This window comes from Plectropomus leopardus, chromosome 12, assembly GCF_008729295.1.
Source record: "Plectropomus leopardus isolate mb chromosome 12, YSFRI_Pleo_2.0, whole genome shotgun sequence".
In the NCBI taxonomy this organism is placed as follows: domain Eukaryota; kingdom Metazoa; phylum Chordata; class Actinopteri; order Perciformes; family Serranidae; genus Plectropomus; species Plectropomus leopardus.
Genome location: NC_056474.1, coordinates 20,684,911 through 20,707,405, shown reverse-complemented (window position 1 = coordinate 20,707,405; position 22,495 = coordinate 20,684,911). Strand labels below are relative to the sequence as shown.

The window sequence follows — 22,495 nt, the reverse complement described above, 5'->3', positions numbered from 1 at the left end:
TTTCTGTGCTCTCATCACTAGTTTGAAGCAGGCAGTGATTGGTTATAAAAAAGTGATGCCCCTTTTAAACAACCTGTTCAAGGCAGAAATGTTGAACCATTTTTCCACCTTGTGGTTTGCTATAAAAGGTATGATTGTGGAGTGGGGGGGTAGAGTCGTCTCTACTTTAAGCCAGTAGCAGAGATAGTAATAGCACTGAATCAACATCTGTGTAAAAGGGACAGCTGGCAGGATGGGATGAGCAGCTAGCAGCAGTTATCAGCTAACTCAAAAATGAAGAACAGCAAACAAAAATGTCTGCAAATTGGGAAGACGTTGTGTTCGAGGAGTTCCTCACCCTCCGAGCAGACAAAATCCCATATAACAGAAATAGTAAATGCTTGTTATTGCCATGTTATGTCATTGTTATTGTTTACAAAGTGCTGCCCACATGTTTGTCACACTAGATGCAGGCACTGTTGTGTTGCATGCCACATCTCTTTTGCTTCCGTAATGCCGACATGCCGTCTAAAATCACACACTAGATCCGAATGAAGCTGCTGTTGTTTGTTTCTGTGTAAAAGTGCAAAGGAGGCGTAGAGAAGGGACTGCACAGAGAGCAACAATCTCTGTGTAAAAATGGCTTCTCTCTTCTGCACATTAACATTCTATCTATTAAACAGGGGTTTGGGGAAATTTGAGACATCAAAAACCTAAATTCCAGTCAGTTTTCATGTACCAATTTATGCCTTTTCTGCATCAATTTGTGGAAAAAAAAAAGATTGGACAAAAGTCCTTTGTGGCTTCAGTGTTTTTATTGGTGGGGACAAATGCACATGTTCTTAATAGTAAGGGGTACGTGTCCCCTGTGTCCTCCCTGAAATCTACACCTGTGCTTAGTTGTGTGAATATGTAATGTTATAGAAGATCGGGTAACTGAAGGTTTTAATGCCTCTGAAATGGTTGCAGCTCTTTAGCTGTTGTATAGGAGTTTCTTTAAGAACACAAGACCACAGGAATCATGCTGGAAAAGCGAGCTTGTTCAAAGAGCGTAAATTCAGGCTTGACCTGTTTTTTTTTTTGCACCCTGTTATCTCCCTCAAAATGTCAAGTACCTGAGTACGCAGATCAGGGCATGAAAGTACTTATATATATTATGTCCTTGAGTCCCAAAGATTAAAATTTCCATTTCAGGCGAAAAGCCTCTGGAAAGCCAAACATCACATGCTGAGTGGAGAAAACTGGAAAAGGTTACTGAGCCTTATCTGCAATTATGCAAAAACACAGAGATTGGCCAAACCCATGTTCATTGGTACAAAGAGAATCCACAATGCCTTGATGTTGCTCACAGAGCTGTGTGTAGCATACAGCACATCCTAGAGGAGAATATAGGCAAGAACAGCTGACTATACACAAGTCACACCTTGTCATGTTTTAAATTATGAATACAGGCAATTAAACTTTAAATCCCCCCCATAGTAAAACGATAGAGATGGCTAATTAACAAGTGCTTTTTAAATTTGGTTTTTAATGCAGGAGCTTCTCATTTGCACATTAGATATAGAGGAACGCTTTCAGATAACATCTCCCTGCTTCAGTCACATCCAAGGCTTTGTATTAACACTAAAAAAAACACAGTTTTACTCAACACTGCAAATATCCAGAAATCTCTAAAGCTCCACTTTATTTGACCCTCTTCTTCTATGAGCTGCACTGACATGGAGCTGCTAAGATGTTGACAACTCCACTTGTGCACCCATTGTGTCAACTGTTTTCATTTTCAGCTAGCTTTTTTGTGAGGAAGAAAGACTCAGGATAAGAAATGAAAAATTTGGTACATGGGTCACATGGAAAAAAACCCCACTCTCTTTATCTTTTCATCAACACCTGGGAATATAAATAGTTCAGTTTAAAAATAATGGCTTTCATCTTCAATTACACCTCTGAATATTCAATATGAGAGCAATGGTGCCCCCTTGTGTAAAGTATAATTAATAGTTTGATAGTGATATGCATCATAAGGTAGATTCAAATAAAATCTGATAACAGAGGGACTGTGCAACGCTTTCAAACATTTAGTTTTTTTACCTGTGTGATCACCTCTATGGCAGGCTCTGAGGTACAGTAGGTGTTTTCAACATTTTTTATTCCACGCTCATACAGTTTCCTCTGCAGTAAACTTGTATTGATTCTCTCAGAAGTGAAGGGCACTCCTCTGTCCATCTTTAGCCTCTCGGGCTCTTCAGACAGGCTGCAGCTCTATCCTCCGCTGTCAGAGCTCTGGGCGCACTGCACCGCCCTCGGCTCAGCAAGGCGGTCGTAGGACAGCACTGTCATAACCTGCAAAAATGTATAGTGAGATCAGCCTTTAGAGAGAGGAGAGCAATAAGTGGAGGCTATTGCAGCCATATATGTGCTGAGTTAAGGGTTTTACTCACAAGTGGCTGCTTTTTTTCAGTTTGGGTATATGAATAGATTAAAATAGAAAAGGGACATACAGGGTGGGGAAGAAACGAAGAATCACGAGGTGAAAGCACGGCAAACAAGAATAGCTAAGCATTTGGGGCAATTCACTTTCACTTTCTTAGAAAATGTAAGTTAGATATGAAGATTGGCGTCACTCTTGTCTGTACGGCCTGCCTTACTCTGCCCCTGCCTCTTACCCTGATATTCTTTCCCTAATCAGTCCCTCTCTTGCCTAACTGAAACAAGTACTGGCCAGCCACAGAGAGTAGGGTAGTTCATTTCTTCGCTATCCTAGAATTTGCAAATTTGTGTACAGTAAACATAAAGCTACAGCCAGTTAGAACAACAAATGTTATTTTTTGAATTTGTATGGATTAACCTAAGCTACCATTATTGTCAATCAGCCAAAAAGTGTAAGAACATAATGGCATATTGGATATCGGCAAAAATACAATACTGTGCGTCACTAGATTAAACAAAATAAAATATGTGAGTGAACTTTAGTGGTGCAGGTGGATGGATTTTAAATATGATGCTAGGATACACACACAGCCATAACCCAAAGGGATTGTTCCTGTAAGCAGTGGTAGCTACTGTTTTCATAGCCTACCTGCAGAGAGCATTGTTCCTACATCTCCCATTTAACACCAGATCGTTCTGTATTGAAGTGGGAAGTGGTTTGTCCTGTATTTTTGTGCAGAGCTTATTCTAATGCTTACACACTTGCACGTTTTCACACGTTTGGAATGACATGATAAAATAATGAAAAGCAGAAGAATTTTGAGTCCAGAGAATTATTAAATCAGAATGACACCTAGAATGACAGGTCTGTCACTCAGCGTCAGTATAAGGTATCCCCGTCTATCCCTGTCTGACTGCATTCTCAACCTACGGGAGAAAATTGCCCGTTATAAAATAAACTCAGCAGCAAACCTTTTAATTCATCTTAGAGGTAGAGTATGTGTAACTGATTTGCCGTACCTCTTTCATATCATATAAAAATGACTGCCCAAACTTATTTAATATACTGCTACTTTACATTACTGATATTACTGAGGTATGCTGCAAAATTCAGAAGTATGTTTCACTCAGTTGAACTTCAGTTTGATAAATAAGCAATTATAAAATGTCTAAACTGCATCGTTAAGGCAGACAGGGCAGCTTTAGCTGGGGAACATCGTGTTAACTTCATTTACATGGAGCTAAAATTGGTGCTGAATTATGTTAAATGTTGGACGAACGTGTTAGTGTCTGTTTATGAGTTGTAAGAAATCATAAAATCTTTTAGAAGGAGTAGATGTTTACAGTAAGCCAGCTCGGGCTCTGTGAAATTTACCAACACACCTGGTTAAAAAGGTAAACAACCGATGCTTTGAGATGGCTGTCAGAGGTATGATCACATTATCTCACATTATCCAGTCTGAGGAGCATCAGGTGATGTGTGCCATTTCTCAGTAGTTTTGGGAAAGAGGATGAGTGTACTGTTAAACCGTTTCCACAGGAAAACACCAGCTCTGGGTCGGTAATGGAAGTTGCGTCCATAATGAACTCATGGTATCATTGGGGCGAGGAATGAGGTGGACAGGCTACGAGCATGACTTAACCGGGAGGTGAAGGAGACGCTAGTGATGCGCAGACAAGATATCTGCCAAGCTGCAGATGCAATGTCTTGTCAAGCACCCTATGTTGTGTTTTTCCCTGTTTTCATTCTTAAGATTTATTTCCTGTTTTACTCTGTTACCCTGTCACCCCTCCTCTTGTTTCAGATTCCCACTTCTTGCCCTTGTGTGTTTCCCATTTCTGTGATTGTCTGACTCGCCCCGATGTGTTTCACCTGTGTCCAATTATCGCTGCCTCCTTTAGTCAGTGTGCTCCATGCTCCCTGAGCCAGTTTGTCTATGTACCTCATGTCAAGTGTTTCAGCAGTTACTGGTGTTAGTGTACCTGATTTTCTAGATCCGTGCTCATGTTTTTGACCCTGTCATTTGCGTAGGTGTTTTTGTATTGTCTACCATTGTGTCCGCCTGCCTGCGTACCAAACCCTTTTGTGAAGTAAGACTTTTGATTATCCGACTGAACTGTCTCTCAAGTCATGCACTTGAGTCCTGCACCTCTGTGAACAAGTCTTGGCAACCAGTTGTAATTTAGCAAGTCATCACTGCATTTCCAGCAGCTTTTAAGCAGTGTTTAGCAACCTATTGCTGTGTTTCCACCATGGAAAGTGCCACATAAAGCTGTTCTTTTTTTACAGAGACATTGCTGCATTTCTACTCAGGATTGTACCACGAAAAAGCGAGTATGTTAAGCTAAAACATGTTCTTTCCCCAACCATCCCTAAGCATTTTTTGGGTCCAGACTAACCACAGCATAGTTAAAACAGAGTTTCAACTTGTAATGTATGTGTGATTTGCAGAATCTACAATGCCAACTTGTTTCTTTAGTGCTTGGGTTTAACTATAACATGTCAAAGAGTGAGCTTTAGGTACTGGTAATAAGATTTTAAATAAGAAGCTACAATAAGAAGTTGCTTAACTTAGCGCAAAGACTGGAAACAGAGAAAAAAACAGCCTGGCTAAAAATTCTCACACCAGCACCTCTAAAGCTAACTAATTAACATATTTTATTTTGTTTGTAATCCTAAAAAACGTCCTTTGGATAGAGCCAGGCTTGCTTTATACCCGTGTTTCCAGTCTTCATGCTAAGCTAACCAGCTGCTGGCTCATAGTTGCCATAGAAACATTGTATCAATTTCCACATGTCACTCTTGGCGAGAAAGTGAACTCTTTAATTTATCATGTTACCAGTTTTCTGATGTCATTATACTCAGATGAGCTGTGCTGTACTTACAGTGATCATTACGAGGAGAGCTAGCATCATGCCCAACATTATGTACAAGTTAGTGGTCAGTCCTCCAGCCCACAAAGGACCCAAGATGGTGGCCAGGCCCCCAACTGAGCGTCTGACACCCTGGCTGAATCCTTTTGGTGAGGAATTGCAAAAGAATAAAAAGGTTATTTATTTCAAGTGCAAACACAAAAATATGGCTACAGCATGTACAAGTATGACTGTTTCTTTGCATCACATATGCTGTGCAGCAATCTGTTGCTTTAATATGTTCAATCGTGCAAACAGTGACTGTAAAACAAGCCAACCTTGTGTTTTCTCTGCAGTGACTTTAGAGAAGAGAGACACCTGAGACACGGCCACGAAGGGAAGCCCCAGCAGCTGCAGAAACACTCCGACGATGAAGGCCGACAGCTCCCATCCATATCCACCTGGCAGGGGTGGACAGATAATACCCTGGTATTTCTGAATTATAGTAGTTTGCCCCTATATTATGTATACAAAGCATATATTTAAACACTGTCATTTAACACCAACTTTCATGTACATAAATTAATATATAAGTAGTTCTTGTAGCTATTGTAATTTTTGTTGCTTTTTATTTCTGATTATTTCTGTGGTGGTAAGGATTCAAAGTGTGTGTCAGATCGTACTTCAGTTATCCATCCCTTCTTCTCTCCATTTTTAAGTCCCTTCCACAAATGGGTTGGCACCACCACCAGAGATAGCTCTATCTGAAAACTAAACCACTGCCAAGCTGGCAGCCACTAGATATTTGTTCTCTGCTGCTTTGCACCATGCACATGTTTGTGTGAGTGTGTGCCCACTCAAACTGTTGGATGTCCCTGCATAAGCTGAAAGTCTGTAATCTTACAATCAAAACGCAATTTCACCCAATCAAACATGTCTCGTAGTGGTCCAAGAGAAAAGGATGTATTTTCCTTCAGGTATCTGCCTTTAAGGTTGTGTTTCTTTCTTTGGGTCTTTTAAGCGTAACTGTAACGAATAGCAAACAAAAGTAGGATATGCTTTAACAAAAAGCATTTTTGTCTAATTAGATTACTGTAATCCTTTTATATGTACTCAGGCACTCCCCAGCTCCAGCACCTGTCACTTGTAATCAGAGCGATAAATGTGACGAGCTGCAACAGACGCGGGCCAACATGAACATACAGGATCCAGCTTGCCTGTGTGATCTCCTGCTGGCCTGCCAGAGTCTGAATGATATCATTTACGGGGCACATTCAATTCAGCCAGAGTGTAACCCAATATGCACACCACACCAACAACAGTCGCTCAGAGATGATTTGGCACAGAACGCAAGGCATTTTTGTGCGCCTTTGCATTCGTGTTTGTATGTTTTCCCGGACAGGTTAGCACCTCGGGGGTTGCAGAGGAAGATGAGGCACCAGATACAAGCGGTGCAGCAGATGACCAGGCCCACGGCCAGCACGGCGCGGTCCGCCACCTTCCTGCTCAGCCAGCGCACGAACAAGAAGCCCAGGATGACCTCCACCCCGCACAGGCTGTACATCAGGCTGTTGCCCAGCTCGCCAAAGCTGAAGAGGCGCTGCGTCAGAGGAGTCACCATGGTCTGGGGGATTTTAAGAAAGATGTTCACAAGGTCAGACAAAGAGATTCAGTCGGATTTAGAGGAGGAGATTCTTATTAGAGCTGAAACGAGCACCTTTTAAGTCCTTCAAAGACTGGCTTTCAGTCCAGATCAAAAGAACTGTTCTGTTTTGATATTGAAATGATTGTATAATCCAGGTCGGCACTGTGCGACTATTCAGTCGCAACAGTTTAATGAGAGGAGGAAAAGGGCCTCTTCATGTTTATGTGTGGGACATAGAGACTGATTATGTGCACTTGTTACATCAGTTTTACTCCGAGTGTTAAGCGATTCTTGATTATTTTCTCAAAGTAACAGCGCAGGTCTTTCCAGGTAAGGCTCAGATTGATGCCGTTTCGATGAAACTCGGAGTAAAATAGTGTGACACTGTGTGAAATGCTTGGAAACCCTGGCTGATGGATCTCAACGGTAGCTGCTCTTACCTCCAGCGCTGTCTGATTGAAGAGAGTGATGAACTGAGCCGTGAGGAGAACAACCACCTCCTCTCTCAGGAACTCTGCAGTGGAAGACAGACAGAGAGAGAGAGAGATCGAAATAAAAAGCCAAAGAGAAAATCATAAAACAAGCTCAAGTGGTATCATTGATTTGAAGGTTTCAGCTGGCAAGTTGAGATAAAGAAGTTTAAAGAGAAAAGAAAACTTATTAATTTGAGAGTAATCTTAAAGGGGTAGTTTGGATTTTTCAGTGGGGTTGTATAAGGTGCTCTTCCATTCTCAGTACAGCATACAAATAAACTGATGTTGTTGTTGTTGTTGTTTGTTTTTAGGTGTCTAAAATACTTTTTGCTGCCACCCTCATCCACAGAAGTGCATTGCTTAGCTTCAGTGTCCGCGCTCCTGTCTGCTTCTCCAAAGAGGTGTTGCACTGACCACCATCTGCTGTAGGTACTACACTGACTATGCATAACCATCTCATACAGCCCTCCTTTAAAACATCCAAATTATCCCTTTAAGCCTGAAAGAGGCTGATGAATCTGGCGAGTTGCTTCTTCAGTCCAATAAACTGTCTTTTTTCTAGAGATAGCCTCAGTGAGAGTTCTTATGTCCAAAACATGAAACACAAGAAAAGAAAAAAAAGATTTTAATAAATTCCAAAAATTCTGATACCAGCTTTTCCTGGAACCAAAACTCCCTTATGGACTTGGAGAGGAGGTAAAATGAGCTGGGCTTGCTGCTAAATTTGGAAGTCTGTGCCAGATGGCTGCAGGAAGGGCTTGATATTACAGCGTGTGATCTACTGTGGTTCAGTTCTCTGTGTTCAGGGTTTTTACTATCATTTATATGACTTTATTTCTATAAACTGCTGCATATACAGAATGAACTGTACGTGTAGTATACGTATTCATAGTTTGCATGTATTTTAATGTTTTTGTGTGAGTGTGAGTTCACAAGTTTATGTAGCTATATTTAAGTTGATGGATTTAAACATTATCCTAAGGCTTTAAATGGGCTATCAGGAGATTCACTGTTGAATCTCCATGCAGTTTGGGGACTTGGAAGAGAGAGCCTTTAAAAAGTCAGCCACCTGTATATGAATATGTGTGTGAATGGGTAAATATGGCATGTAATGTAAAGGCTCTTTAAGTGGACATATGGCTAGGAAGTCCATTAATCATTATCATCATTATTAATATAGTATTAAAATAGACTAGCACCAGAGGTCTGTTCTGTTAATAATCTGATATTATTATCCCCACAGTGTCAAAATGGGAGCAAAGTTTTACAATATTACATTTGTCCAATTCAGCATCCAAACTAAAATGAAAATATTAGGAAAAGAAAGTCCAAAATGTGTTTTTTTTTTGTTTTTTTTTTAAAAACATATTCTGACCCTGCCCTTGACCTAAATGCTTTTTCTTGAATTCTGGTGACCTCAGAGGTGTCACCAAATGAACCAGCATCCCCAATTTAGTTGAAATGACATGTAAGATGATTTTCTACACCGTGTGGTTCTAACTTTAAACCTTTCACGGTTCCCAGAAGTCAAATCTGACTTCCCTCCACATCTGGAAATAAACAATTGTAGTATGCGCTAACTATATTCGAAATGTCATGTTTTTTTTCAAGAAGTGCACCATTTTCACAATATTTGGAGTTTATCCACTGCTCTATATAGCAGAGACAGAGATATCCAAATTTTCTGGATCCTACAACTTCCATGATGCAACTTGTCTTTCAGTAAAGCTTTCCAACCAGGTAAACACCCACATCTTTCACTCTGTCACCCCAATTATAAGTCTTCAAGATCCAAGAGCCAAGATCCTGTGAGAGCCATTTCCAGCAAGCCTTTATAATTTCCAATTTTTTGTGAGTCACTTTAATGCATCACCTGATCTAGCATCTCAGGGTCTTCTCATTAAAGGCAGGTGTGCCGAATTAGTTGAGCAAGGAAAAAGCCAAGAGGGTACAATCTACAGCTGCTGTGTGTTTGGTTAAATTTTAGTTTTATTGTTTGATACATTTGTTTACTGCCCCATTCATTTAAATTTATTTTCTGCAAAGGCCTGTTTATGTTGGGGAAATGATTTTTATTTATTTATTTATTTTTTTTAAGCCTCGTCCAGCAACCCTCCACACATCCTGCAAATCAACTGGCACCCGGAGCACCCTGGATCATCAAACAAAAGGGTGAGTACAACAACATACAGCGAGTTTGTCATATTTACCATTTACAAACTTGTTTAGAGGCTGCAGTCACCACTTTAATGACATCAAGCATTATTGTTTAGTCTATAAAGTGAACAAGAGAAATGTTAAAAAAAATTGTTTCCGAAGAGTTGCATCCTGTGAGATTTTAGCAAACTAAGAAGTTTAGTGTAAGCTACATTGTGCAAAATGAATAACCTTGGGTACAACATCAAGTTTGATGTATGCATACTGTACGTTGCCCTCTGAATGGCAGGCTACGACGTACGTTCAACGAGGTCAATACGTAAGAACAAAACGTCATTGGCGTGCGTCATCCAGCTACGCCGCTGTAGCAGTAAGAGCAAAATTAAAACAAGCATGAATCAAGCCTTGCTGTGGAGGCATTTATGCGTGCCGAAAAAAGTCTGAAGAAGTGGAGAAGGAGGAGAATGTGGCCGCAGTCATGCCAACTTGACATGCCAATTTTGCAACAAGTGCTCAAAGTATTTATTAGCATTTACTAGCATTTAGCAGTGTCGAGCTGATCACTTCAGTCTGCATATCTGTTGGTTGGTCAGCAGACGGAGGTTGTAACAGCAGTCACACAGTGTGATGTTCATCCCAAACTTCTGACTGTAGGACCACCATTCAAGAGCCTTGACCAAAAACATAGCGATGTTTCTTTCAAGTTGGTCATCTTTAAATCGGGACAGCCCAAATTCACACAGTGTATACCAGACTTTAGAGGCCTTCTAAGGTGTTGTCTTGAATTGTGGAGTTTTTTAAGCAGCTCTAGCCCCCCCCACCCCCACATTTAGGTTCCAGACAGTAGAGTGGCGTTAACCTTTCCATCTAACACTTAATATTAGTGAATAAGCGTATCTCCCAAAATGTTTAACTCTTTCCTTTAATCCTTTATCAGTTGTTTATAAATATTTTCCTTGTTCCAAAAAACTCTTGTTCGTGATGCACAATCCCAACCAGAAATAAAAAAGACTTGATGAAAGACACAGAGAGTGAAAGAGCTGCCTGAGTTTCAAAGATTCTTCACTCATGCACAAAAAGTCTGGAAGAATCAATAATTCAAGAGAGCGAATACCAGACGCATTGTAACAGCTAACAGACACTCCTACAGTGTGTGTGCAAGAGCTGCAGACATCCTCCAGTTTTGCTCCTGCGTGAGTTTCTGGTGTTGTAGATTTTCTTCAAATCAAAAAGGGGATCAATAAGAAGGATGTTGGCCACATTTCCAATTCTGTCTCCATTTCATCCACGAGTCAACCGCAGCAAGCAAGTCAATAAAAAAAGGAAGTCTGCCATCCATCCGTTTGCCACATCTTCAAAGAGTGAGAGAATCGATTTGAAGGTTTGACACACACGTACACACATACACACAGACTAACAAAGTACAGAAAAAGTTAATCAATAACGGCACACAATCACTGCCTGCATCCCATGTAAACTTACTATGACACAAATCCAATAGGACACCTGACATCATACATATACATGCACACTCTGACATAAACCAGACACACACACACAGGTCCAATCAATATACAGAGACTCTGATCCGTCATGCCACACAGGATTCCTCAGAGAGACCTGTGTGTAAGTATGTGTGTGTGTGCATGTGTGTGTGCATGCAACCAAACCAACAGTTGATAGGAGACAAGTGCATTGGCAGTGACACCTCTTCCTACCTGAACCTTACAAATAAGTCCAAGGACAGCTCACAATCATTGCACGGGACAAGCAGTCAAAACCAGCTCGCTCACCTCTGCTGGCGCTGAAGTTTTTGAAGGGGTTCGAGACCGACAGGGCACCGCGGACGGGCTGCATCTCAGATGAGGCGGAGGTCTCCAATTGGTCGGTGCTGACAGCTCTGTAGGTGTTCACCTGCTCGTCGTCAGACCCCATCAGCGGCATCTCCTCTTCGTCACCCTCGTCTCGTTTCATCTCCACCATCACTGCGCCCCCCTCTGAGCTGATGGGTGGTACATCCCAGTGCGTAGCCAGCACGACAAACTGGAGCAGCACCCACAACAGGCACATGAAGATCTGAGAGTGAAAACAGAAAATTCATTTCTGTTTACAGCATCAAAATCCAAGAAACTATCAGGAGAGATAAAGTGTTTGATTTATGGAGGAGAGTGCTCAAGACATAAAGTAACCTGGCACAGTGCGATAAAAGGACTTGCAGTGTCAAATTATGTGGAAAAATGGAAGTAGGCGTTGGAGCTTTGTTATATCTCATTTAAGCTACATCCGTTCTACAGGTATTCCAAGACTCATGAGATGGAAATAGATCGATTTGGGTTGTTACGGGCCTGAGTATTGCTGCGGGCGTTTTGTATTCTTCTTACTCAGAGAACAAAGAAGAAAACTCCAGGAGGAGAGCAGAATGTAGAGCGACTATTTCTGAAGGTTGTTTCTGTATTCATGAGGCTTTTGGAGAACCTTAGATTACTGATTATCTGGATGCTGTTACCCCAGGAGACGTGTATTTGTTCACAACAAAGGGCCCCAGTTTGAAATCACACAGCCGCAGGAACAGGTTGAACGCCGGCCCTGGAGAGACAGGAGGAAGAGCTTTAGAGATGGAGTAAAAACAGAGTGGTGTGTGGAGACTGTAGCCTCCACATCTGTGATTTCATTGAATGTCTCCCTCTCACAGCTGAAACTGAACATCAAAGAAGACATCACATCCTTCCACATCACATCCTCCTGGTGTCTGATATTTCTCAGAAGACAGAGGAGGCAGAGGGAGGTGAAATGACACCTCTCTCTGTGAGATGAAGGGAGAGAAACTGACCCACAAGGAGGCCAGCTTGTCGACAGGCCATGATGGCTGCAAAGATGCCCGCGCGCTCTTCTGGCCGAGTGCACCGAGTCAGGAAACCAAAGATGGAGGAGCCCGCTCCTGCACCGATACCTGAGAGGAAAACACCGTCCTTCTGTTACACCTTCACAGCATGTTGATACAGTGCATGTGAGCGTGTGTGTGTGTGTGTCACCTGCAACAAGCCGACTACATAACAACAGCCACTTTGAATATCCAATGAAATACATGAAGTTACCTGAGGACAAAAAAAAAAGAAAATTATGCTGACACGTGCCTCACTTGATGGCTGTGTTTAAAAGTATAGCAGAGAGGCTAAAAGATGAAATATCTGGATTGGATATATGGATTGCAGGGGAATTTTGGACAGGCATTCGCTGTGATGAATTCTAATGACTTTTGTGATCCCTGGACCATTTGTTGTAAAAAGGAGTGTACTATTCATGGTCACTAACTGGAACTTGTCGAGCTACCATCATGCATTGCACATACATGGGATAAAGAGGCTAATATACAATAAAGGCATCAAATGAAACATAAATATTTCAGGGACTATTTATATGTCTTTTCACAGAATTACCTATGAAGCCTGTAGTGAATAATGAATGATGTATTTCTCACAAAGCCCAAATTTGAGTTACTGCAACCACTTCTTATGTTATCTTTTGAGTGAATGACAGTTACCAGTGGTTATCAGACCCATAGATATGGTTTAGAAGGGGCCTGCCAAAAGTGAAGCCAAAACATTTCGATCGCCCCCTAGTGTCTGGCTGCAGTATAGATCATAAACCCCACCCTCTCCATTTTAGTGGACCCAACTAAAACCTAACACAACATGCCGAATATAACTTTCCCAAAGATGGTTTCTGTCAATTTAGCTTGATGTTTGCTCAAGTGAAGTTTGGTTTGAATAATTTTTTTGATGCTGAAAAAAGGGGATTTTTTTCGCTATGATTGACAGCTGTGTTTGCCAATTAGTGTGCATGCGTTCAATGGCACTGCTTGTGTTTGGTCTAATGGGTGTTATGGGTTGAATCTCGATACTGTTGAGAATGCAAATGCGTTGACTCTGGCCCCAAATAACATCACCATCTGAGATATTTTGGCTTAATTTTTTTGCAGAATGAGTAAGTGGAGACACGTCTCCATCTTTATGTAAAATCTTTGGTTCAGACGGCCACTGTCAGCTAGGGCTGGGAAGATATACTTATCTTCAGATTTGATACAATCATAATACTTGGTTTCCAATTTGACATGTATGGCGATTTTGAAATATTGCGATTCCACAAGTATTGTGATTTAATATAACGATTTATTGCACTTTTTGTTTACTTTTTAAACACTAGACGATGGGGAAAAGTTGAATCATACACTACACTAAAGACTGTATATTATGAGGCGCATTTCCAAAAACAATGCACATTTCTTTTCAGTCAGTCTTTCAGACTTTTATTTCAACAGCAGCATTATATACAGCATAGGAAAGAGGAAGTGCCTCTTTCAGGTGTATTTTTCTAATAATAATAAATAAATAAATCTAATAAATCATCCTGCTGCCTTCTCATCTATTCATTCTGCATTCTGGTCCAAACCTGCTATTCCTCAACTGTGACAGGGCTGTTAACCGGGCTCTAAACCTTCTAGTAAAGGCAGCAGGCCCTGTCGTACCCATATCTATGAGGCTGATAACACAGTGGTGTAATAACATTTGAACAGCTACAGTTTGACTTTTACACAGTCACACCCATGGCTTCTAAACTCTAACCCTCTATGTCATGTGATTTGTCTTGTGGTTTGATCACTCACCGATAATCTCAAAAAGATTGGAAAATAGGATGATGGACTTTGTAGTTTTGCTCCGGTCCGACCAGAGCCCAAAAAGCGGGCCAGTGATTAGTGCGCTCAGACTGAAGGCTGACAGACCCAGACCCAGGAAGTAAGGGGGAGCCTCCAGAATCTGGAGATACCTCCATATTGTGGGTAGAATGACGGCTGAGTCCGCCAGAGAATATGGAGGATGCGTGTGGAGGGAAAAGGAGGGGAGATGTGTAAATGACAAGCCTTGTTTACCCGCAGTGAAATATATTTCAATTAAATATGCTCTCTGTGATGTGTGCTTACAGCAGAAATGCCAAGCAGATTCTGCTCTAATGAGACCATTATCTCATGTCTTTAAGTCCATAAAGCTGTCATAATGAACTTACCGTACTCGATGCCGCTCAGCATAAATATCAGTCCGATGGTGAGAAAAGTTAGATTCCTCTTTTGGTGATTATCCATTGTACTCTGTGACTTGCTGCCTTTTATACACTGACCTCTGGCTGTGCATGTTGTACAGGAGTGTTGTTCAGCTGCATAATTAGATAACAAGAAACACTGTGTGTACAATTAGAACTGCTGGCCCGCATAATCAGAGGAATTTGTTGGTCATTTCAAAACTTCTTAGAGGCAGAAAAGTGAGATCATACAAGGCTTCTCCTACAGAAGAGGCTCAGCAGGGGTGAGAGCTGAAACGCAGGGCAGAATATATCAAATCGCAATGAAAACAAACACCGTCCAGTTTGAAACGATTGCAGCAGTCCATTCCCATTAGGCATTTATGTTAAAGATGAAATTCTGTTTGAGTCACGTCCGCAGCGCAGCACCATGCTGTGAGCCTCACGGTCAAGGCAATGTCTCGGGTTACCAGGTGAGGTAAAGTACACTCAGCTTTATACATTTTTAATCTTGTTTTCTTCAGTTTCATCAAAAGCACTTGATTCTCCCACGGCCCTGTGGAAAAAAAAATGTGCCAGGCCCATCCGCCCTCTTGTAGGCTTCAGATACAAATAACTTTTACAAGAAGAGACTCCACAAATACATCACACACAGTCATAAAAACATACAGGTGATAAAACACATCAGATAAACAGTGATTACATTTCCTAGAATATGAAGCCTTGCAGCGGAAAGTGTGATGAAATGTGAAAGAAAATATTCCAAAGTGAAATAACTCTATTGTATTTAATGCTGAATGAATTAGGTATGACATCGCTGTCTGTTTTATTGAACGGTTGGCTCCGTTCTCAAGCTGCTATGGTGTTCCTAGCCTTGGGCTTGTTATATTAAACAGAACTGTCACCGAGTTAATACCTCCATATGTTTTTCCTGAGACCCATGAATAATACAAGGAGTTTCGATTGTTTGAATAACACATATAAACTCACTCAGCATCCTGAACTCATGACAGTCTGAGAGGTGTGGAGCTCAGCGGGCTGACAGGATAATGAAATGTCGCAGGACACATTTGTTTGGGTCAGTATCTCTTTTATTTGTGTATGCATGTGTCAGGGCTGCAGGGGTGTTGTCTCTGAAAAGTTTGGTTTTGTTTGCAGTAATTTCTTTCTGATTATTTAATGCCATAACAAAATTAGAATTAGTTGGATAAATCAGTTGAAAGACTAAAAATATTGATAGCTCTCTGAGTCCCCTCTCTCATTTAAGGCGCAGAATGGTTTATTTACCACAGCTATTCAAAGAAGCCTTTAACCCCAGGGAACCAAGGGGATATGACATATGCACATGTTGGAGGGATACCACAGACAGCACTAGAAATAAAGGGATGGTGTCCGGGAAGGGGTGCCACCAGGGTGATGCGTACCAACCCCCTGTCTTTTTGCAGACTCCAAAAACCTCCCACACGGATGAGCAAATTTTTTTTTCGGGTTAGGATAGAGTGTCTCACTCTCGCCTGTCATCTCCGACATGATTTCCACAGCAGCAGCAGCCACGCACTGTGGTAGTAGCTAGTGCATTGGTTGCATGATTTAAATGTGTGTAGGATTTAGGACCATCTATTGGCAAAAATGGTATTGTCACAGTCTGCTCTGCCTCTCTCCTGCTGCTGTGGGATTTTTTTCCACTTACTCCACCCCCACCTCTCTGTCCACCCGCCCCTCATCAGCCTCATCACCTCCACCTGGTGCGCCTAGCTGCTCTTCATCGCCAATCAAGCCAGCAGTTAAGCAGCAGCCTCAGTCCACATGCTCTTTTCCAGATTGTCTTATGTCTGACCCTTCAGCACTTACACTAAGGCTGTTTTCCTGGTTACGACTTGGCTCGCCTCTGACCACCTCTTTTCGTCCCTGGCCCAGTAAACTTAACAGCCTTTTGCTCCGACCACAAGTTTTGCCTGTGCACTTCCTAGTTCTCATCTGCCTGTGGCTGTGCGGTGGTCTACTGCTTCAGCTCCAGAAAGAGAGATTGCCATTCTTCCGTCCGTCTTCAGAGCCTCCAGCCGAGTGAAACATCTCCTCGGTTTGAATGCCGCTGGTGTTAATTGTTCTGATGGTACATCGATTCCCCGCCTGTCCTCATTGATCCTGCTTCCTGCTCCTACTGGATTCGTCTGCTCAGCTTCCTGCCTGCCTGACGCCAACTCTGCCTCTCCTTGACCACAAGCCCTGCCTGCCCCTCCCTGGAGTCCCCGCTTTTCCCACAAGCTCCCTGCTGCAAATGTTTCTGCAACTTACCTGATACATTCACCTGCCAGTCCGCTCCACACTCACAATTTTCCTACTCGAACTCTGAACTATGGCCTCTGAACGTGAACTCACCCCAGTCTCTCTACAAACTCTGCTCGACCCCAGAACTGATAACTGTCCCTATTTACCTGCAACCTGACTATACTCACCTTTGCTCCATATAACCTGCCAAAATATTAAATAGAGGTCATTACCAACTACTGGCTTTCTCTGTTGTGCTAAAATTGGGTCGTACCACACCCCATTACAGGTATATCATATTCATTTTTTCATAAATTCAACTTCCACAGGAGAGAACGGGGCCTAGCTCTTCTGATAAATCCACGATCCAGTTCCACACAGTCCACCATGTTGTTCTACAGTAGCCCAGAGCAGACAAACCAAACACTGGCTCTAGATGTCCTTTCACTTTTTCGCATTTTCATGTTTTCTTGTTGGTCGCTGTAGATTTCCTACAGAAATGGCTCACTAGAGAAGTTTCAGTTCTGCAACCTGTCCAGCAGATGCAGCTAAATAAGACATGGTATTATCTATGTATCCTTATAATATCAATATTTCATTATTTAAATATTGCCCTGATTGTCAGTGCTGGTATACTGCGACACCATGTAACTGTGTGTAAATATGGTTGGTTTTTCATAGTCGTAACTTCTTCTGATGTACATGTGCTGTCATTGAGCTGTTTGCTTCTGTGTAAAAAAAAAAGAAAAAAAGTTCATAGTCAAGGAGGGATTCATGCAGCTTTTCCATGACAAATCAGTACATGAAGCTGGGCCTCACGGCCCACTGCGAGGCCATTAGCATCCTACCTGCCTTACCTGTGGTGGTTTCTATAGAAACGCACATGAGAGAGGAAGGTGTTGTTGCACTTACCTTTGAGCCTTGGTAAACAACAGGAAGTCCCCCGGTGAATAAACGGCAATCTGGTACACTCAGTCAGTCACTGTGCGCTGTTGGAGCCTGTTGGGGACACAAGATGATCAGCTGGTGACAGAGGGACATTTGACTTTCACATAGAGGCTTGTTAGGTGGACATTCTGTACATACTGGGTGGTGTCTGAGACAGATAAGAGTGGGCATGTTCTTGAACACTGCTTCTCCCCGGAGATCGTTCACCATTCCCATTAACATCAACCTGCAGGGTGCTCGCAGGCGGCAGACACGGTAAGAGAGGACGATCGACTGGGCCGGGCAGCTTTATAAACACTGTTGGGAGTTCATTAAGTGAAGTTTAAACAAAGCTTCACATTCAGATTTTGAACTCTTGGGCACGTATGAGCATGTATGATTCAACACACTATATGTTGCTGAAAGTCTGAATAGACTAAATCTGTAAATATTGCATTAGAGGGGCACTCTACAGATTTTGCATATCAATTTCCATGCTGCAAGCAGTACAACCAGTTGTATAATGACTTCGGGAGGGAGATACCTGAAAAAATAACATTTAATGAAGTCATTGGGGTTCTTGCTTTGGTCTTGAAAACTTAAAGGGGACCTATTACGTTCATTTTCAGGTTCATAACTCATATTTTGAGTTTCTACTACAATAAACAAACTTTAGTGTTCAAAAAACACTTTATTTTTCTCACACTATCAGCCTGAATATACTTGTATTAACCCTCTGTGTGAAACGATGTGTTTTAGCGCCTTTCTCTTTAAGTCCCCACCTCAAATACCTGCAAATAACATTCCCATCAGCCTCAGCTAAACTTTTTAAGTGCTAATAAGCAAATGTTAGCATACTAAGAGTTAGCGAAAGCACGCACATGCAGCAGAAACTACTAGGTGCTTAACAAGAGACCATGCAAGAGACGAAAAAATGAAAAAGCTTCACGCACATCATTGGACCAATGTAGAGCGTAAAGCTCAAAATGTCACGTCATTGCTAATTTAATTCAATATTTATGGGAGCATAGTCAAGTGTGCAGACTCTGTTTTTTCGTCAAATGTTTGCATGCTTACATGCTAAACTAAGATGGTGAACATGGTAAACATTTTCCTGTCAGACATCAGCATGTTAGCATGTTAATGTTAGCATTTCACTCAAAGCGCTGCTGTGCATAGGTACAGCCTCAGAGCACTTTTAGCATGGCTGTTTAAATTTTTATCTCACAAACATAGAAACGGGACCTTAAATGTGACCTTTTAAAGAACATTGCTGCTTCTTGTTAATAAATCTAAACTAAGAAATGTAGTAAAAGCACTAGTTTTGACTGGTTAAATCTATATGAGCGCTTGTTTGTGCAACGTTAAATAAATGAAAAGAGAAAATCCTGGAGGAAGATTGTAAAAATACTCCATGAGCTGTTTTCTTTTGAGGCCACAGTTTGAACTTGAAAATAAATCCCAATCTTTGAACTAGTGCAGACTAGTGGTTTTTCTCAAAAATCGAAATGTAAACCAAATCTATTCAGTTACTTTATGCCCTGAAGGGAAATCTTGTTGAAATAATAGAAAATTAATCAAATGAACCAAGTCAATTTATGAGTCGAACATGAAATCTGTTGATGCATTAAATCAAAAATCTATGTTGTATCACTGTTGGATAAAATCATTAGATTGTTAGTGTCTCTGTGTGTATTCATGTGTGTATGTATGTGCGTGAGAGAGACACAGAGAGCTCCTCCACACATCGACAGCGCAGGAGCAGGACTGGAGCAGAGAGGTGGATGGGCGTGGAGGGCAGCAGCGAGCTCGGACCCAGGTGCCGGTGTCAAGTGTGGGGGAGGACAGAGCCATCCTGCTGGGCTTCGCCATGATGGCTTTCTCTGTGCTCATGTTCTTTGTGGTCGGCATCACTATGGTCAAACCTTATGTGAATAGGTACATTGTAATTTTTCTGCTGATGCTATAAGGGATGTTATGACAGACAGTATGAATTATATGTGATGTTTAAAGGTCTAGTGTGTGGGATTTAGTGGCATCTAGTTGTGAGGTTACAGAATGCTACACACTGAAATTTCTCCCCTGTTATAAGCATCTTGAAGAGTAAGGTGGCTGACATGAAAACATGAATCACCCGTGTGTGTTTTGTCTGTTCTGGGCTGCTGTAGAAACAACATGGCAGGCTCTGAGAACATGCGAACTCTGGGCCAAAGGGCCAAACTCTATGCCACCCTTGGTTCAAAACCTGAGACTCTCTTGCTGTGCGGTCTTATTTTCATTGTAAACTATTGAAAAATAGTTATCAATATTTTATTCCTCGTCTGACAATACATTCCCCTATATCCTAAACCTTTAACAATAGAAATAGGGCTGTTTTTTGATTCATTTGAAAAATTCTTTAGTTAAAAATGTCTGACATACAGTCCAAATACATTTATTTTAAACTAATATGAAACTAAGAAAAAAAGCAAATCACTACATCAGTGAGAATTAAAATGTATCATTGGTCCTATTTGCAAATTGCATTTTATTGAAGCACAATAGTACCATTAATATAACTGAATACATTTCTAAAAAGGACTCAAAATCTACAGCCATGCTCCGAGGACCCCGGAAACATTGCTCAGCCTTGCTTTCAATTTTATCCAGTGGCCACATGAGTATGGCAGTGGAAAAATCTCCTGCATTTAAAAAAAAAATCCCCAAAGACTACCATTGTAGAAGAAATGTCTGAACTGCACACGTCAATTATGACTCTTTCTATTAGGAATTTTCATTTAGAGGCCCATCTGCAACGGGTAACGGGTACTCTGACATGAACGGCTTTATAATCACTTGGTGCGTTTGTTTTGGAGAGGAAGAGACCTCTGCACATAAGTTGACTCCCGGTAAAATCATGAAGAATGAACCTTGAAGTAATTCTAACCAGGAGAAGTTTCAGCTGGCTGCAGTCTGCTACTGCTACACGCCACCAAATCCACCTAAATTGTACATGCTTCACCTTAAAAAAATAAAACACGAATACCACTCACACCACAGATCTAGGAAGAAACAATTCTTGCCTTTCCGACGTGAGTGTGTTCACACATGGTTTAGGGTTGAAAGCCTTATCTTGGGTACACCCAAACTGTCTTCTTGTTTTGCAGTAAGTGGGAGGATGAGGCCAGCTGTGTGCTGCTGCAGGCTGACATCCTGGACGAGTGGGTGGACTGCAGAGGTGTGAGCATGGTACCTTGCCTCAGGGTGACGGTTAACCTCACGGACTCCAATCAGAGGGCCTTTCTCCACTTTGACGAGGAGTCGGTCGTCCTCGCTCCTGAGGTAGGGATTTATGGCAGTAAATTCCAGGTTTTAAGTCTTATGGCTTTGGAGCCTCAGGTTTGCTTCACAGCAGGTGTGACTGGTCGACTGTAAGGGAGGAACACCTGCAGGTTCCTGAGGGCCCTAGAGGAGTGGATTTGAGCATTCGGACTTTAATATAACTGACATGAAGAACCACTCAGTGTTGTAGATCTCGCTCACGACTCGCAGTCATCAATGTTTTCATATTAGACATCTGAGCGGGGACTTGTAAAAGCACCTGAGAAAGAAGTGAAGGCAAAAAGCTGTACTGAACTAGCTGACAGAATGGAAAACTACTCTGATTCCTGCACCCCTGTGAATAAGCCAGCAGATATTATTAGGAGATGCTCTCATGCTGCACTTCTGCTCCATTATGGGGAAATGTGTGAAACATTTTTCAGCACCAGTGCGGCACACGGAGGTTAGAGAGGGCTTCTCTTTTTATAACAGACAAAATACTGAATCAAAAAAGAGCCTTGCAGCTCGTCAAACTGATTGCAATCAGCATTTCCGACTGTAACAAGCCTGTCACTTGATAAAAATTACACTTGAATCATATCTTTTCCCTCCCAGTGTTTCTACATACCCAAATGTCGCATGGACAGAACCGAGCTTCAGGATGAAGTCCTGAAAGTGAAAAACAGCTTGGACACCCAGCTGCGGAGCGCCTCGTCGTGCTTCACTGACCGCACAAGGCACCCCAGGGACGTCATCCTGAGCAGGAAGTACACCTTTAAGAAGGCCCTGTTTGCATTGCTGTGGCCCTGTTTGATGCTGGGTGGTGGAGCTCTGCTGGTGGGCCTCGTGAAGCTGACACAATGCTTAGCCCATCTCTCCTCTGAAATGTGCAGTGAGACTGCAGCGGGCAGGCTGACATCAAGATACACTCAGGGAAAACTTTACAGACTCCTTCGCAGGTCCAGCATGCAGTCTGCTTCATGACATATTCAGCAATTTGTGCTGCAACGTTCCAAAAATACCATCTGTAAACATGTAACTGGTATATAACATGAACCTGTGCTGGTATATATATAGCAGAGTAAAATTCTGGTCTTGAGCGTGTCAAAAATCCCAGAAAGACATCATTTCAGACTTATTCATAAGAATAAATGCCATGCAGAAACCTCCCTAAGTGTAGAGAATCGGTCTCAGCTCATAAATTATTTAAGAGAACTCCGGAGGTTTCTGAACCCAGTTAGGGGTGACCAGCAGATGGCTGTGGTACATGCACAGAGGCACAGGACACACACTGCACAAACCTTTCAACTATGAAAAACTATCAGTGTGAAAGTAAAAAAACTAGTTGATTAAACAAAAAAAAAAAAAAAAAAGAAAGATACAAAGTCTGTCC

The 22,495-nt window shown here is 41.9% G+C and overlaps 2 protein-coding genes and 1 long non-coding RNA gene across 3 annotated transcripts; 2 read left to right on the top strand and 1 right to left on the bottom strand.

Moving 5' to 3' along the window:
* Nucleotides 1-1,873: 1,873 nt before the first annotated feature.
* Nucleotides 1,874-14,671, bottom strand: mfsd8l2 (major facilitator superfamily domain containing 8-like 2). Its single transcript, XM_042498378.1, has 11 exons — nucleotides 14,596-14,671; nucleotides 14,198-14,383; nucleotides 12,567-12,629; nucleotides 12,365-12,484; nucleotides 12,041-12,120; nucleotides 11,328-11,610; nucleotides 7,345-7,418; nucleotides 6,670-6,883; nucleotides 5,598-5,720; nucleotides 5,293-5,423; nucleotides 1,874-2,319 (listed from the first exon to the last, which is right to left on the bottom strand). Exons 1-11 carry the CDS (start codon nucleotides 14,669-14,671, stop codon nucleotides 2,239-2,241), a joined length of 1,431 nt encoding a protein of 476 aa, XP_042354312.1. The 3' UTR covers nucleotides 1,874-2,238.
* On the top strand, nucleotides 4,361-6,744 carry LOC121951891. The gene is made up of 4 exons (XR_006106407.1): nucleotides 4,361-4,497; nucleotides 5,295-5,429; nucleotides 5,616-5,748; nucleotides 6,662-6,744. It is a non-coding gene; the product is annotated as an uncharacterized LOC121951891 (long non-coding RNA).
* A 3,321-nt stretch (nucleotides 14,672-17,992) lies between the features above and the next one.
* Nucleotides 17,993-22,086, top strand: LOC121951278 (calcium-activated potassium channel subunit beta-3). Its single transcript, XM_042497546.1, has 4 exons — nucleotides 17,993-18,078; nucleotides 19,528-19,740; nucleotides 20,949-21,123; nucleotides 21,718-22,086. Exons 1-4 carry the CDS (start codon nucleotides 17,993-17,995, stop codon nucleotides 22,084-22,086), a joined length of 843 nt encoding a protein of 280 aa, XP_042353480.1.
* Nucleotides 22,087-22,495: the final 409 nt, after the last annotated feature.